This window comes from Microcaecilia unicolor, chromosome 13, assembly GCF_901765095.1.
Source record: "Microcaecilia unicolor chromosome 13, aMicUni1.1, whole genome shotgun sequence".
Classification (NCBI taxonomy): Eukaryota; Metazoa; Chordata; class Amphibia; order Gymnophiona; family Siphonopidae; genus Microcaecilia; species Microcaecilia unicolor.
In genome coordinates, this window is record NC_044043.1 from 92,844,570 (window position 1) to 92,859,624 (window position 15,055).

Sequence of the window (15,055 nt, forward strand, 5' to 3'; positions counted from 1 at the left end):
GTAATCCAGTCAAAATATTCTACAATTTGGAAGTGGCTTGAAAGGGGGAGTAAACATTCTGATCCTACAGGTGAAACTGTGAATACGTTTTGCTTTTCTGCTTAAGAGTAGGAATGGATGAATGGTCTTCGAATAAAGCTCAGAGGGCTTTGCATGCATCAGACTGTAAATGGTCTCAAGTCCATCCCTACTCTTTTGCTTGGGTTGTACATGTAGGGTTGTTTTTACCTCTTTTGTTTTTGCGTAAGCTTTTCTGCTTGGCAGGACAGCTTTTAATATTTCTACCTTAATCACACCAATACTACTACTTAACATTTCTAAAGTGCTACTAGGGTTACGCAGCGCTGTACAATCTCTCTATATAAAAGGCAACACCAACGTTCTATGAAGTCTCCAGCCGGAAGTGTGAAGGGGGAGAGATATCCGGTTTCCCAGTGAGTGTCTGCCCCGCCCTCTCTGTAACACAAACAGTCAGTGAAGGAAAACACAGCAAAGCAGTGAAGGACTCAGAGGGGGGAGGGGAGAGAGGGCAGGGACACACACACTCCCACATGCACACAGAAGAAAACCTTGCTAGCCCCCGTTTCATTTGCATCAGAAACGGGGCTTTTTTACTAGTTTAACATAAAAGGACAGTCCCTGCTCAAAGAGCTTACAATCTAAAGGACAAGTGAATAGTCAGTTTGATAAGGGCAGTCAAATTGGGGCAGTCTGGATATCCTGAAGGTAAGAGTTAGGTGCCAAAGGCAGCATTGAAGAGGTGGGCTTTAAGCAAAGACTTGAAGACGGGCAGGGAAGGGGCTTGACGTAAGGGCTGAGGAAGGTTGTTCCAGGCATAGGGTGAGGCGAGGCAGAATGGGTGGAGCCTGGAGTTGGCAGTGGTGGAGAAGGGTACTGAGAGGAGGGATTTGTCCTGTGAAGGGAGGTTTCGGGTGGGAACATAAGGGGAGATGAGGGTAGAGAGGTAGTGAGGGGCAGCAGACTGAGTATATTTGTAGGTAAGAAGGAGAAGCTTGAACTGAATGCGGTATCGGATTGGAAGCCAGTGAAGTGACCTGAGAAGAGGGGTGATATGAATATATCGGTTCTGGCGGAATATAAGATGTGCAGCAGCGTTCTGAACAGATTGAAGGGGGGATAGATGGCTAAGTGGGAGTCCGGTGAGGAGTAAGTTGCAGTAGTCAAGGCGAGAGGTAATGAGAGCGTGGACGAGAGTTCGGGTGGTGTGTTCAGAGAGGAAAGGGCACTTACAGTGCGACTAAGGACGTGTTTCCCCTTCCTGCATTTGCAAACTCATGCAGGCCTGTTCGGGGACTGGCTATGAAAAGACATGGTAAAGTGTATCTCGTGATGGGGGCTGTAGGAGGCATGTGTGGGACTGTGGCATTGCGACTTTTGAGTACAGACTGACAGACGAATGGAACTTCCTCAACAGGTTCTATATCTCTTGGGCAACACACACCTAATAAACCAAAGCCTGAGAAAAAACCCTTTACAATTGTCATGCAGAGTCTTTCTTCAGGCTCAAATGTCCAAGCAAAAAGTTTCCAAATTGTGTTATATGAGACACAGGCCAACCAAATTTTGGTTTTGCTTTCAGGTCTGAGACAGGCCTGAAATTAGCATATCTCCGTCATTTAGGCGCAACCTTTATGGCTGGTGTAAGTCCTCACGTCTACGTGAATTTGCGCGTTTCTACCTGGTTACGCTCATTTTCTATACTGGAAAGTAGGTGAATAAGGCATCTATAATTCTATACACTGCCCCTCCAAGACCTTATCTAGGTTGGAAATCCAAGTAGGGACCCGTTGTGGAGCTATTTTATGAAGAAAACTTAGCTGCCCATGGGGCTCTTTTGCTAAGCTGCGGTAAAAAGTGGCCCGCACTAGTTTGGATGCGTGAAATTGGTGCACCCTTACTGCCACCTATTTACTTGTGTGGTAATCAGTCAGAACATGGCCTCTTTTGCTCTTATTTTTTCAGCTATTGGTTTGGAGAACCATATAGCTTCTGTAATGCTCTCTGTGCTGTTAACTTGCTATTGTTGGCCAGGTCATTTGTCCCCAGATGAATTACAACACAGTATTTGAAGCCTTGGATCACATTCAGTGTGAAAAGCCCTCATCTAAAATGCCTTGGAGTGGAGGAGTGGCCTAGTGGTTAAAGCACCGGTTTTGCAATCCAGAGGTGGCCGGTTCAAATCCCACTGCTGCTCCTTGTGATCTTGGGCAAGTCACTTAACCCTCTACTGCCTCAGGTACAAACTTAGATTGTGAGCCCTCCTGGGACAGAGAAATATCCAGTGTACCTGAATGTAACTCACCTTGAGCTACTACTGAAAAAGGTGTGAGCAAAATCTAAATAAATAAAAAATAAATGTTATCCCCTATCTGTAGGTGAAAAACTTTGAGTTAATGGTGACCCTTAAAAACATCGAGACCTTTCCAAATTCATAAAAAAATCATTTGGCAAATTACTGCAGATTTCAGCTACGATTGCGAGATCACTGCCTATGATTCCGGGGTACATACTGTGCACACGGAGGACAGCCCTGGCCAGGTGGTGTCCGGCACTGTTGTGTACACGGCAGGAATACTGTGCTTCATCGGTCCTCTCTACAGATGGGAAGTGGAGAACGCCACCTTGGATGATGGCTTTGGGTGAGATCACACCATTTTGTCCCCCTGCAACACAAGGCATAGATTTCAACCAAGAAAAGAAAAAAAAATACAGCTCATGTCTTCAACATGCTGACAGTTGAACCACCAAAAGATTCTCAGCTTCACAACCTTCCTAACATTCAACCCTTAACACCTTTGATGTACCCGTTACAAGAGGGACGTGGACTACACAGAGCCTTATGCTAGAACAGTGGTTTCCAGCCCAGTTCTTAGGGACCACCTGACCAGTTGGGTTTTCAGGATGTCCGCAAACAATATGCAGGAGATGCGTTAGCTAGCATGCGGTTCCTCCACTGCATGCAAATCTCTCTCATACATATTTATTGTGGGTAGCCTGAAAACCCAACTGGCCAGGTGGTCCCTGAGGACTGGAATGAAAACTACTGTGCTAGAAAACCAGCTTGAATGGCTTCCACTAGACACAGATTAAAATCCTCCTTGTTGAATTTAGATATTAGAATATGTGACATTTGTACAGATTGTTCTCTATTGCACAGGGCTTTTTGTTAATGTATATGCAATTCTTATCTGGCTGCATTCCTCTATTTTATTCAAATTCTACCTATAGCACTGTTAGCATCAGTTTTATGAGCACGATATTTCACCTACGGTGGATAACAACCTGTTCGCAGCGCCAACAGTGCTTCTAGAAAGTCTGTGAGAAATGCTGGCCCTCAATGTAGGCAAACTTGCCGAAACCCGGCCATGTTGGGCCCATTTCACAAAAAAGCCTTAGTGACGAGGTGTTTATCATCTTTTCTGACTACATCTGTTCTTTCTGTGGTAGTGGTTCAGTATTTATAGAGGATGTACTCTTTCTCCTAATGATGTTAGAGTACTGACTAATTACTATAGGTTCAGAAAAACAAGTGAATAAGTTGTTATTTTTTTCTAACAAATTTGGGATCAATCAGACGATTTAGTGTACTGGCCTGGATTTATTACTATATTTCTGTAAATATATGATTATAAACTGGCTGAACCTGGTATTGTATCTGTATCATATTGATGGTAATGTCCGTTTTTATTTGGTTTTATATGTTTTTATTCAATTTTGTGTGCGTTTTAATTGAACGCTGCCTAGATTTGTGAATAGTGTGCGGCATACATGTTTTTTTTTTTTTTTTAATTATATTTTTTATTTAACATCCATCTATTTAAACAATAAATGTTGGATACAGAAATATAATAATTTCACAACTTAATGGAAAAAATTAGTTTCATTTAGACCACAACTTAAGACAAGATACAAGGCAAAAATATTAGGAAAAAAAAAAGAAAACAAATAAGAGCAGGATCAAGAAGGCAATCCGCAGCCAGACTTCAGCGAGTCCTCACACCCTATTGGGTTACCTGGGTCGAACATTCTACACTTTCTTTAGAAATCAAAAATTGGCATACATGTTTTAAATAAATAAATACTTGTCCACGGCTCATCTTCCCAAATGGTTTTCCATGTTCACCTACCTGTCCATTCCAGTGTTGGTGGTGGCTGTCCTGTAGCGATGCATCGGAACTCAGCACTCTGTCCTTCCTGAACCGTCAGCTGTTGGGGTTCAATGACGGCTGTAGGCTGGGCGACACTAGTAGCTATAGTAGAGGAGATCAAACAAGTGAAAAAGAAATAGAAAATAAAAAAAAATCACAATGTATGCAGATGCTCAGAAACATGGGAGATAGTGAGCCCGGAAGACTCTGCCCCTTGCAGTGCAGAAAAAAAGCACAGAAACCTAAATCAGCTTTAAAAACAACGGGTCGACATAAACAGGAACGGTTTTCAAGGTGCATATACACAAGAGACAAATCTAATTATACCTGTTATCAAATTGTTAGATTTAATTCTTGAGCAATGAACAGCCCTAGCTGGAGAACAAAGTTTATTTAAAAAAAAAAAAAAAAACAATATAGAAGCTAGACACACTGACATACGGCTGTAAATACCAGGGGGTCAGTATTCAGCTGGCGATGGTGAACATTTTTTTTTTAAGCTACCACCGGTATTATTCCTGGATATTCAATGCCAGGCCACATCCGGGCACTGGCACTGAATTATCTGTTTATGCAGCCGGCTATCTCTCATGTAGGTGTAAGTGTGATATTCAGCACTTAGGGCCTTATTCTATAAAGGTTATGCTCCTAAATAATGAGCATAATCTACTTTGGAGCACAGAGTGATAGTGCTGCTATAAAATTTCATCACCAATAAAATGTTTTGAAAAAAACGGAGGAGGGGGGGGGGGGGGTGAGGGCTAGAAAATGAGCAAGTATCAACCACGGTTAAAAAGGCTGATAAGCATAGAGAAACGTGAAAAAAGTGCACCAGTAGAAATTATATAATTTTTTGAAAAGAGTTTGTTGGTGATGAAATTTTACAGCTGCGTTATCACTCTGCAGGCCCTTTTTTGTTCTTAGTCTTATCATCTGTAATCCATAATTTGCGGCTGGTATGTTTGCTATTCCATTTCCTAATTTTATTTTGTGAGAAGAGAGGTGTGGTAGCCGTGTTAGTCCACTTTTAAAGGTAATCAATAGAAATAAAACATGGAAAAGAAAATAAGATGATAAGTTATGTCCAATAAAAAAAGGTATCATCTTATTTTCTTTTCCATGTTTTATTTCTATTGTTGATTATTTTGTGAGAGTAATAAGCTATCTGTATATTTAGTTCAGTTGTACTTGTGCTATTAACGTGATTTCTTTAAATGTGTATTAATTGATAACTTTGTGGGAGTAATAAGCAATAGGTACATTAAGTTCATTTGAAAAAGTTTTTATTATTAATATTTTTTTTAAAATGTGCATTCATTTATATTTATATATTGATTTTAAGAATTTTATTATCAACACGTTCTCCTTTTGGTATTTATCTGCTCGCTTTTTAGTTATAATTGTTTAGTATCAATTCTTATATTAAACCACTCATAATTTATATTTTTACTTTTCAATATTCATTATTATCAGCGTTATCTACATAGCTGTCATATGTTCTAATAATAATTTATTTTTTTTTATAACAACTTTTTTAATAACATAATTATTATAGCCTGTGGATATCTATATACACAGTTTTCTGTTTGTTTATAATTTTTTTTTATAATTTAGTTTGCATTTGTACTTTTATTATATGTATTTATGCTATTTTGCAGACATTATTGATGCCTGACGCAGGCACACGTGGCACCGAAACACAGGACTGCGTCGAGTCATTTTAGCCATTGAAAAAACCACATGCTTTGGAACCACATTGGTCTACCCCCTTCTTTTGGTTTTGTTGTTCTTTGCTGTGAGGGGGATACTTCTGCTCTTCTTTTGTTGTGCAGTATATCAAGAAATAAACTAACAGAGGCGGACTGACTACTGGAACAACAGCCGTACAGGGCCCACTCTCCCCTATCCTCCGTCTAGTTTAATCAGTTTTGATAGGTGGTTAGGGGCCCATATCACGGTCAGTCCACTCCTGAACTGAACTACTGAACCTGCACAGTGGTGTTAAGACACCAGAGAGGTTAAGTGCAAATGCTTCTTCCCTGAGACCCCAGGTCCAAAGAGTCTTGAAGATGGCACTTGTCCATGTTTTGGAGTCAGTGCAAAATCTGGCACACAAATGTTTCGAAATGTACAAGTATTCCAGTTGTAAAATAGGAACAACATGCACAATGTTTCAGACTACCCAAGTCACACCCCTTTGAAACCACTGCACCCTGGTCATCTATTTATGTAGGCAGTGGCTTTCTGAAATCACTAGTTACATGAGTATGCAATCTACACGTCTTAATGCTGCCTTTTCCACAGGTAGGTGCTCCTAAAATGACTTTCTCCATGCCTAAAAGGGGAACATAGCACGTTTATTTCTATCTAAAATCCAGAAATAGCATCTGATGGAAGCTGTTGTGGATCTTTCTTGCCCACCACCAGCAGAAGCCTGGGCAGGAAGATCCACTGTTGATGGAGGCGATCGCATGTTGTGGAGCTAGATCCAGTCTGAATCTGCTGGTTCCATAACCCTCCCTGAGCAATAGAACCAAGGTCATGATTGTTGGAGAGTGTCATACAACAGGAAAATACTGGAAGCAAGGTACAATGAACAGAGATACAGGCCTTGCCATAGAGCCTTGGTCTTCTCTCCTAGTCCTCAAGGGCAGAAATGGGTAGGTTTTCAGGATATCCTTAATGAATATACATGAGAGAAATGTGCATACCTACTAAACTAATGGAAACACTTTTAAAGCAGATGATTGTGAGGTTTCCCGAACTGAGTGAAATGTAGTACCCGAGAGAGCATGGCTTCACTAGAGGTAGGTCGTGTCAGACGAATCTGATTGATTTCTTTGACTGGGTGACCAAACAGTTGGACGTGGGAGGGGCGCTAGATGTAGTGTACTTAGATTTCAGCAAAGCCTTCGACACAGTTCCGTACAGGCGACTCATATATAACTGACTACCCTCGGTATGGGACCTAGAGTAACTGACTGGGTTAAAAATTGGTTGAACGGAAGGAGACAGAGGATAGTGGTAAATGGCACTTGCTCTGAAGATCGGGATGCTATCAGTGCAGTACGGGAGGGATCAGTCCTAGGGCTGGCTCTTTTTAACGTCTTTGTGAGTGATATTGTGGAAGGGCTGTCTGGTAAGGTTTGACTCTTTGTGGATGATACCAAACTCTGCAACAGGGTGGACACCCCAGAAGGTGTGGATGACATGAGGAAGGACCTAGCGAAGCTTGAGGAATGGTCCAGTATTTGGCAACTATGATTTAAAGCTAAAAGTGCAGGGTCATGCACTTGGGTCACAAGAATCCGAGGGAACAATACAATATAGGGGGTGAAGTGCTTCTGTGTACAAAGGAAGAAAGGGACTTGGAAGTGATTGTGTCCGATGACCTTAACATTTTCAAAAAGGTAGAAAAAGCGACAGTCATAGCCAGAAGAATGCTTGGGTGCATAAGGAGATGGATGACCAGCAGGAACAAAGAGGTGACAGTGCCCTTGTACATAAGTCTCTGGTGAGGCCCCATTTAGAGAACTGTGTGCAATTCTGGAGACCGCACCTATTGAAAGATATAAACAGGATGGAGTCAGTCCAGAGGGCGGCTACAAAACTGGTAACTGGTCTTAGACATAAAACATATAGGGACAGGCTTATGAACCTCAACATGTATACATTGGGAGAGAGGAGATATGATAGAGATGTTTAAATATCTCAGGGGCATTAATGTACAAGAAGTGAGCCTTTTTCAAATGAAGGAAAACTCTGGAATGAGGAGGCATATGATGAAGATAAGAGAAAATAAGCTTAAGGGGAATCTAAGAAAGTATTCGTTCATGGAAAGGGTGGTGGAAGCATGGAATGGCCTCCCGGTGGAGGCTGTGGAAACGAGGACTATGTCGGAATTTAAGAAAGCATGGGACAAGCATGTGGGATCCCTTAGGAAAAGGAAGAGTTAGTGGTTACGGAGGATGAGCAGACTGGATGGGCCATTTGGCCTTTATCTGCTGTCATGTTTCTATGTTAATCTTTCTCACGTGTATTCATTAGGGATATCCTACAAACCTGACTTATTGGTGGCTTTTGAGGACTGGGAGTGAATACCACTGTCATAGATAATAAGCATGATTAAATTATTTAAAACTGTCTACAACTTATCTTGCTTACTCAATGACATTGCTTAAGATATGATTTTACTTAACACACGAAGCCAAAACCCTCTATGGACCACTTCATCATTATCATCACCCAGCGAGTCTACATCAAAAGCATGCATTCATGTTTTGACAGACATTGCCAAATTCAGTGTTCCAACTATGATGAGATCACAGTCTGCTAAGACATATGAATCCATATTGGCCTGTGACAGCAAGAACTGAAGGATGAACACTGCTGGCACCAGTTCTATTTTCCATTTAGAAACTAAATCCATAAGCAACAGAGAGTCCTCCCCAACAGGCATGCAGTGCAGTCACTGTGATGTTAAATGGTGCAAAGAGATGACTGGTGAAAGTTATGTAAGAACCAAACGAAGTTCCACAGGATGGGTTTGGGCTCAGCCTTCAGGCAAGGAACATGGAAACCAAGAATACAACAGAAGCTTCTTTTAACAGAGCCCTCATTTCGTAATTTAAGATTAATTTATTAATTAAGGAACAGTCAAATCCAGTCATTGAGCTCAAAACAGCCCAACCCTTATAGTGTAAGGCAGCAGTTCCCAAACCTGCCCTGAGGACCCTCGGCCACTCAGGTTTCCAGGATCTCCATAATGAATATGCACGGCAAATCTGCATGCAATGGAGGCAGTATATGCAAACCTATCTCATGCATATTCATTGTGGTTATCCTGAAAACCCGACTGGCTAGGGGGGGTCTTCCAGGACAGGTTTGGAAACCAACTGATAGGGGCTTTAAGCCAAATTTATTCTGTATAGAATTTACTTTTAGTTAATTAGGTAAATTTGGGCATTTTGCAAATCAAGAAGTGTGGTGGCCAACAAGTTGTTCCAACTGTATTTGCAAAATAATTATACAAATGAATGCTCCATTTGCATTTTGTCTACATCTGGTCTTATGTACACTTAGACCTAACTGTACCAGATACAAACACACCTGCCTGTGGCCCTAAGCTGAGCCTCTGTGACACTGGGATGGAGGAGAGCAAGCAAGGGACAGAAATCAGGTCAATGACCCCATGCTAGAAATCTGGAGACCAAGAATCAGTCCATCACTGATGATCAGAGCATGCTGGAGATCAAATGCAGCACTGGCAAAGCCAAGCCATGCCATGCCAACTTACGGGGCCTGTGTCCTTCAAAGGTTTCAAAGGGTCCATAAAACATCTGGGTCTTTGTAGAGTCTGCAAACAAGTTACAGGTTTCAATTTAACACATCCAAAAACTGAAAGCACTCCTAATGGCACCAGATGCTCTGTAAATTATCCGCATTTAGCTTTAGGAGCTGTAAGGACGGAGATCCTGCATTATGCTCCCTTCCTTTCTGCATATGACAGCCAAGGAAACAAAATGTCAAAGTATCACCAAAAAAAGGGATCTCTTAACTCATGCTGTTTCATGTGAAGTTTAAGCTATTCAGAAAAGATGAACAAGATAGATACACAGAATGACCAATACATCTGAGGGTTTATTAAAGCATGTTTTGGTAGTTGTAAGAGTGTTTTAGTCAAAAGAGTATCAGCTGAATACGAACACCACCACACAGTGCCTACCATAACTGAAAGTACTGTTCAGCACCAAGGTTTGGACAGCTCCTCCAAATACTGTTACGCAACTTTTGGAAATACGGTAACAAAAAGTGACGTATTGAGATCAAGCAGCAAGAACTACGATTATTCAGAAAAAGGTTCTTCAAGCTGCATGCTCTAGCTTTGAGTCATTTTTGGGAATTCTCTTTCAATTTAACTTCAAGAATACCAAGATTGTAGGTTTATTTAGGGGCTGGCACTGAGCAGAATGGCAATCAGTGAAAATAGTCAATATTCATATTTACCTGGTTAAACCCACTGATCGGTGAATCTAACTGGAGGAAGCGATCCACTTTAATGTTCAACCTGCTATTTTGGTAGCTTGCCTTATCCAATCAAATTTAATTAGATATCTAGAATTTTCATAAGCAAAATCCCAGTCCAGTATCTCTCACTCTCCTTCTTCCCTCTCCCCAGAGATGCTGGGCAGGATTCAGTATTTTGGTGCCCTTTATCATCAGTGATGGGAGGGGGGGAAGGGGGGGCAATACAAAAGTTGGATCAGGGCTCCACAGTCCCTTGAGCCAGCCCTGAGCATAAGATATATCAGAGACCCAGTACATGCAAATTTCTGGATCTCCTGAAAATCAGAAAGGGTTAAGGAGGTAGGTGGTGATTTTGAATCTCTCTCTTGGAAGTCTTCTCATCTTGATACTGGAGAGATTCTTCAGACTGAAAATAAATCAAGAGTTTTAGGTGTAATACTTGATTCTAAGTTGAGGATCAAGTTAATGCTTTGGTTAAAATAATTTTTTTTCAGTTATGGCAATTGAGGGCTGTCCATTCAATCTTAACTATTCAAAGTTTTAGATGTCTTGCACAAGCAGTACTTCACCTTACTTATAATATTCTAATTCCTTGTACGGTGAAATTTCTTTAAAGTTCTTAAAAAGGCTGCAATTACTTCAAAACAATGCGGCAAGGCTAATCTTTCGGGTGAGTAAGTTTGAAAGGATTTCACCTTTGTTGGAGAAACTTCACTAGCTTCCGATGCAAACTAGAATCGATTTTAAGATAGCTTGTACAATTTATAAATCTTTAATGGGGCTAAATTCTGTCAGTTTGACAAATTATTCTACACTTTTAAATAGTTTTAAAGATTCACGATCGGCCCCAAATTTAATTTTCGCTTTTCCAAAGTTTAAGAGTGTTAAACTGAAAAGATACATAGAGCATTCCTTCAGCTATTTAAGTGTTAAAATCTGGAATAACTAGAATAACCTACCAATTCAACTTAGAAGATCTTGCTCATATCTCCTATTTCATAAATGTTTGAAACCTACTTGTTTGGTGTAAAAGAAATGGATTAATTTGTGGGATATCTTTGAAATTAGATTGTAATCTCCTGTTTTGTGGGAAACTCCTTTTTATTGTGATCCACATTGAATCCTGTTTAGGAAATATCGCAGAATATAAGACATGCATAGTTAGCAATGACTCGTTCCACACGCAGGAGGCCGCACACGATCCATCGAGTACATTTCAAAGGAGGCATTAGAAAGGAGAAAGACGAGGCTGGAAGAGCCCATGACAAGAAAGTGCAAGACACTTGACAAGAATACTCTCTGATTCATTGCCATGAGCAGTGGCTATAGTGAGACAGGAGGGTTAACTTCTCTACCAAGCACTACAGGGGAGGAACAGGGGATGGTGGGTCCCATTGGGATGATCACGAACCTTGCACGTAGAGGGTGGCAGTGCCCTCATCCATGTCAAACATGTTAGAACCAGTGCAGACGTACACACCAGCGTCCTCAATTTGCACGCCACGGATGGTCAGGATGCCGTTGAAGTCCATGGCCCGCTCGGGAAGTTTGCCGTTGTTCTGACGAGTCCACACCAGTGTGTACGCTGGAGACTGAGAAGGTTGGGGTGGGGGTAGCGGTGGGGGAGGCAGTGGAAAGAACAAATTTTACTTTCTTATTACAACAGAAAAAAAACAAACAGACAGTCATTTCAGCTGCTTTGGTATTTCACAGTCACATCATGAGAACAGTGAAGATTTCAACCTTATATGCAGGCCTCACTCTAAATAACCCTTCACCTCATCCTGGGATGATTTTCAATGTGAATAACAAAAATAACACACACAGTGTTTTAATTTCATTCCCTCAACCCAGGTCTGGATTTCAAACCTACTGTTGGCAGTGTGACAGGGAAGGTGGAGCTAGAAACACTGCATTACGGGGGTCAGAGAGATGTTTCCCATAAATAACAGGGCTGTCCACACTGTGTGTTATCCAAAGTGTATCTGTTAGCTTTTCTGGAAGGAACCAGGATTCCCCAATTGTGGTGACAGCTATGCATTAGATAAGGGGTCGATATAGTAGGGACAGAGACCGGATTCTGTGGCAGTAACAGAAATACCTAATATACTTGTATATAACCGACACATAAAAGCAAGTAATCAAATCTACATCTATATATAAATTCCTTTGTTTGAGGGTTTTTGGCACATTTGGAAAATGTTCAGTAAAACAGAAAATATTAGGAGAAAGATCAAATTGGCCCATTCAGTTTGCCCAGTTGCAATCCTTCTTCCCAAGTCAACATCAGCTTTCTACCCCTCAAACCCTCCACCCTTCTTCACCATGTCCAGAATCTGCTAAAGTATGGACCTCCACCACCTCATCAACCCTGGTGCCACCATCCTCTTCTTCAATCACAAGATGACCAGTACTACGGTCAACACCCAGGACCCCCTTCCATTTTCCACCACCAAACCTTCCAAAAATCCACACAACCAGCAACGCTAGCATAGCCACTGTCCAAAACATACAGCCTCCCACCACGGTCACTCCAACGCCCACCTCCCTGGAAATCTGGAGTGGCCACACTGCCCTCCTGGAAACCTCGATGTAGCACTGGCACTGCTGTTTGGGTCATAACCATGCAGGTTACTCCAACCAGCCCATCAATCACAACACTTACAGCGGGTGTAAAAGGTACAAAGTTCTGTGAATGTTAAGAGGGTCAAAGGACACTGAGCTGGCTCTTTAGACTCCTTACCTTGCTCTTAGCTGTGCACACAAAGGTCACATCAGCTCCAACCTGAATATTCTGAACCTTCTTTTCTTCCACTGTGACTGTGATAGGTTTAGAGACAATAGCTACGTGGGAAAAGAAAAATGCAAAAATGAAATCCAGTCTGTATCTGCTGCAAGATGCTCTCTGCCCTCTTAATTTTTTTTTTTTTTTTGGCCTTGCTTCATACTTGCTTCTCCATTGCACTGAAATTTGCCCATAACCCATTCACTGCTGTTTATGATACAGCTTTCCAAGGTGAGCTACCTTGGCCCTTCATTTGCAACCACCAAGGGGTTCCCACCCTCCCACGATCAGGTCCATCCTCCTCTCTCTAGCCGTCACAGCAACTGCCCTGGATAAATGGTTATAGATAATGGCTGAATGGAAAACATGGTACTAGTGCCAGGGACGTAGCCGGATGGCCAATTTTGGGTGGGCCTGAGCCTAAGGTGGGTAGGCATGGAATTCATTCCCCCCCCCCCTCGTTTGCTCCTCTCTCCACCCTTCCCTGCCCACAAACCCCAAATATTAAATACTTGAGCTGGCGGAGATCCCCAAACCCTGCCAGCTGAAGATTTCCTCCTCCCCCTCATGCAGCCAGCGCTCTTCCAAACGGCAGCCAGCAGCACTTGCTCAGGCCGTGAAAGCTCGGTGCTTTTCCATGTGCAAAAACTGAGCATGTGCAGAAGGGTCAGTCTCAGTTCAAGGCAAGTGCTGCTAGCTGACACTTGGAAGAGTGGGGACTACCCAAGGACAGAAAATCTTCAGATGGCAAGATTTGGGGATCCCCACCAGCCACAACAAGAGTGTCGCAATTTTGGGTGGGCCTGAGTCCAAAGTGAGTGGGCCCTGGCCCACCCAGGCCCACCTGTGGCTACGCCACTGACTAGTGCACCCAGACTCCCTCACATAGAGGCTGCACATCATACTCGGGAGCATATTAATCAATTTGCACTAATGCACATTATCCCGGCACTAGTGCACCCAGAGACATTGTCAGTAAACAAACACCACTGTGTGCATAAGTGAAGCATTATGGGAACTGGAAAATCCATTGGCATCTTTCAATGAAATGTTTTTTTCCCCCTTGGAAGAGAATATAAATCCCTAATGGAATGGGTTCTCAGCTCTGGTGCTTGTGCGCCTTAAACACATCTTGCTTTCAAGGTTTCTCCACTACTGCAAATTAACCTGGTGCTTAGACCAAAAATTTCATGAATGTCCTTTGCAGATTCTACTAAATAAAGTTATTTCAGGGTCCACAACACTGTAGCTGAGAATCCAAGACACCAGAAGACACCTGGTGACAGAGAGGATAGATGTCAGCATGTTGCATATAGACATGGAGGCATATTTTCAAAGCACTTAGCCTTCCAAAGTTCCATAGAAACCTATGGAACTTTGGAAGGCTAAGTGCTTTGAAAATATGCCTCATGGTCTTCCTACTAGTTCATCTAAGGAATGCTTTTTCTGCAGTTCAGTGCTACAGTCTCTGATGTGATACCCGAAGGTTGAAGGACCAACCGCCAAGATTCCTAGTTGGAAAAACAAGCAGTAGCACTGCCATGTGCCCAGCGACTGAGGAACGTCCACAGATTTCATTCATTGGGAAATCTCCAACAGAAAAGTAAACTTCTCCAGAAAAAAAAGGCCTTCAAAGGCAGACTCACCAGTGACTATGATCTCCGCTCGGCTAGTGTTGGCGTTCTGCAGGTTACGACACGTACAGATGTAAATGCCAGCATCAGAGGGCTGGATGTTGGAGAAATGCAGCTCTTCCCCTGCACCACAGAGAACAAGAGAGACTTAAAACTTGACAAGCAAAATGCTCTATAATGTCAAAAGAAAACTGGACAATGTGTTAAAGAAACAAAAGATAATTTAGGTGCAAAGTTATAGACACGCTAGGGAAAAGTACTGATCTAGGGGCTTAAGCCAACTGCCCTATTTAGAATCAGGAAAGAATTTTCTTTCACTCACACTGGATAGTTTTCACCTTGCACTAAGACTATCCCAGACAGACATGGTCAAGCAGCTAGAAAAACGTGAGATTCAAGCCTTCTTTCAGTATGACCATCCATGTGGAAAACAATAAGGG

General features: G+C 42.2%; 1 protein-coding gene across 1 annotated transcript in view; it reads right to left on the reverse strand.

Annotated features, from left to right (window-relative positions):
* Nucleotides 1-15,055, reverse strand: part of HSPG2 (heparan sulfate proteoglycan 2) — a 428,317-nt gene that overhangs the window by 120,282 nt on the left and 292,980 nt on the right. Inside the window, 6 exon segments of the mRNA XM_030222172.1 lie at nucleotides 2,532-2,684; nucleotides 4,149-4,271; nucleotides 9,466-9,525; nucleotides 11,608-11,788; nucleotides 12,940-13,040; nucleotides 14,628-14,738. Coding sequence (XP_030078032.1) covers nucleotides 2,532-2,684; nucleotides 4,149-4,271; nucleotides 9,466-9,525; nucleotides 11,608-11,788; nucleotides 12,940-13,040; nucleotides 14,628-14,738 — 729 coding nt within the window.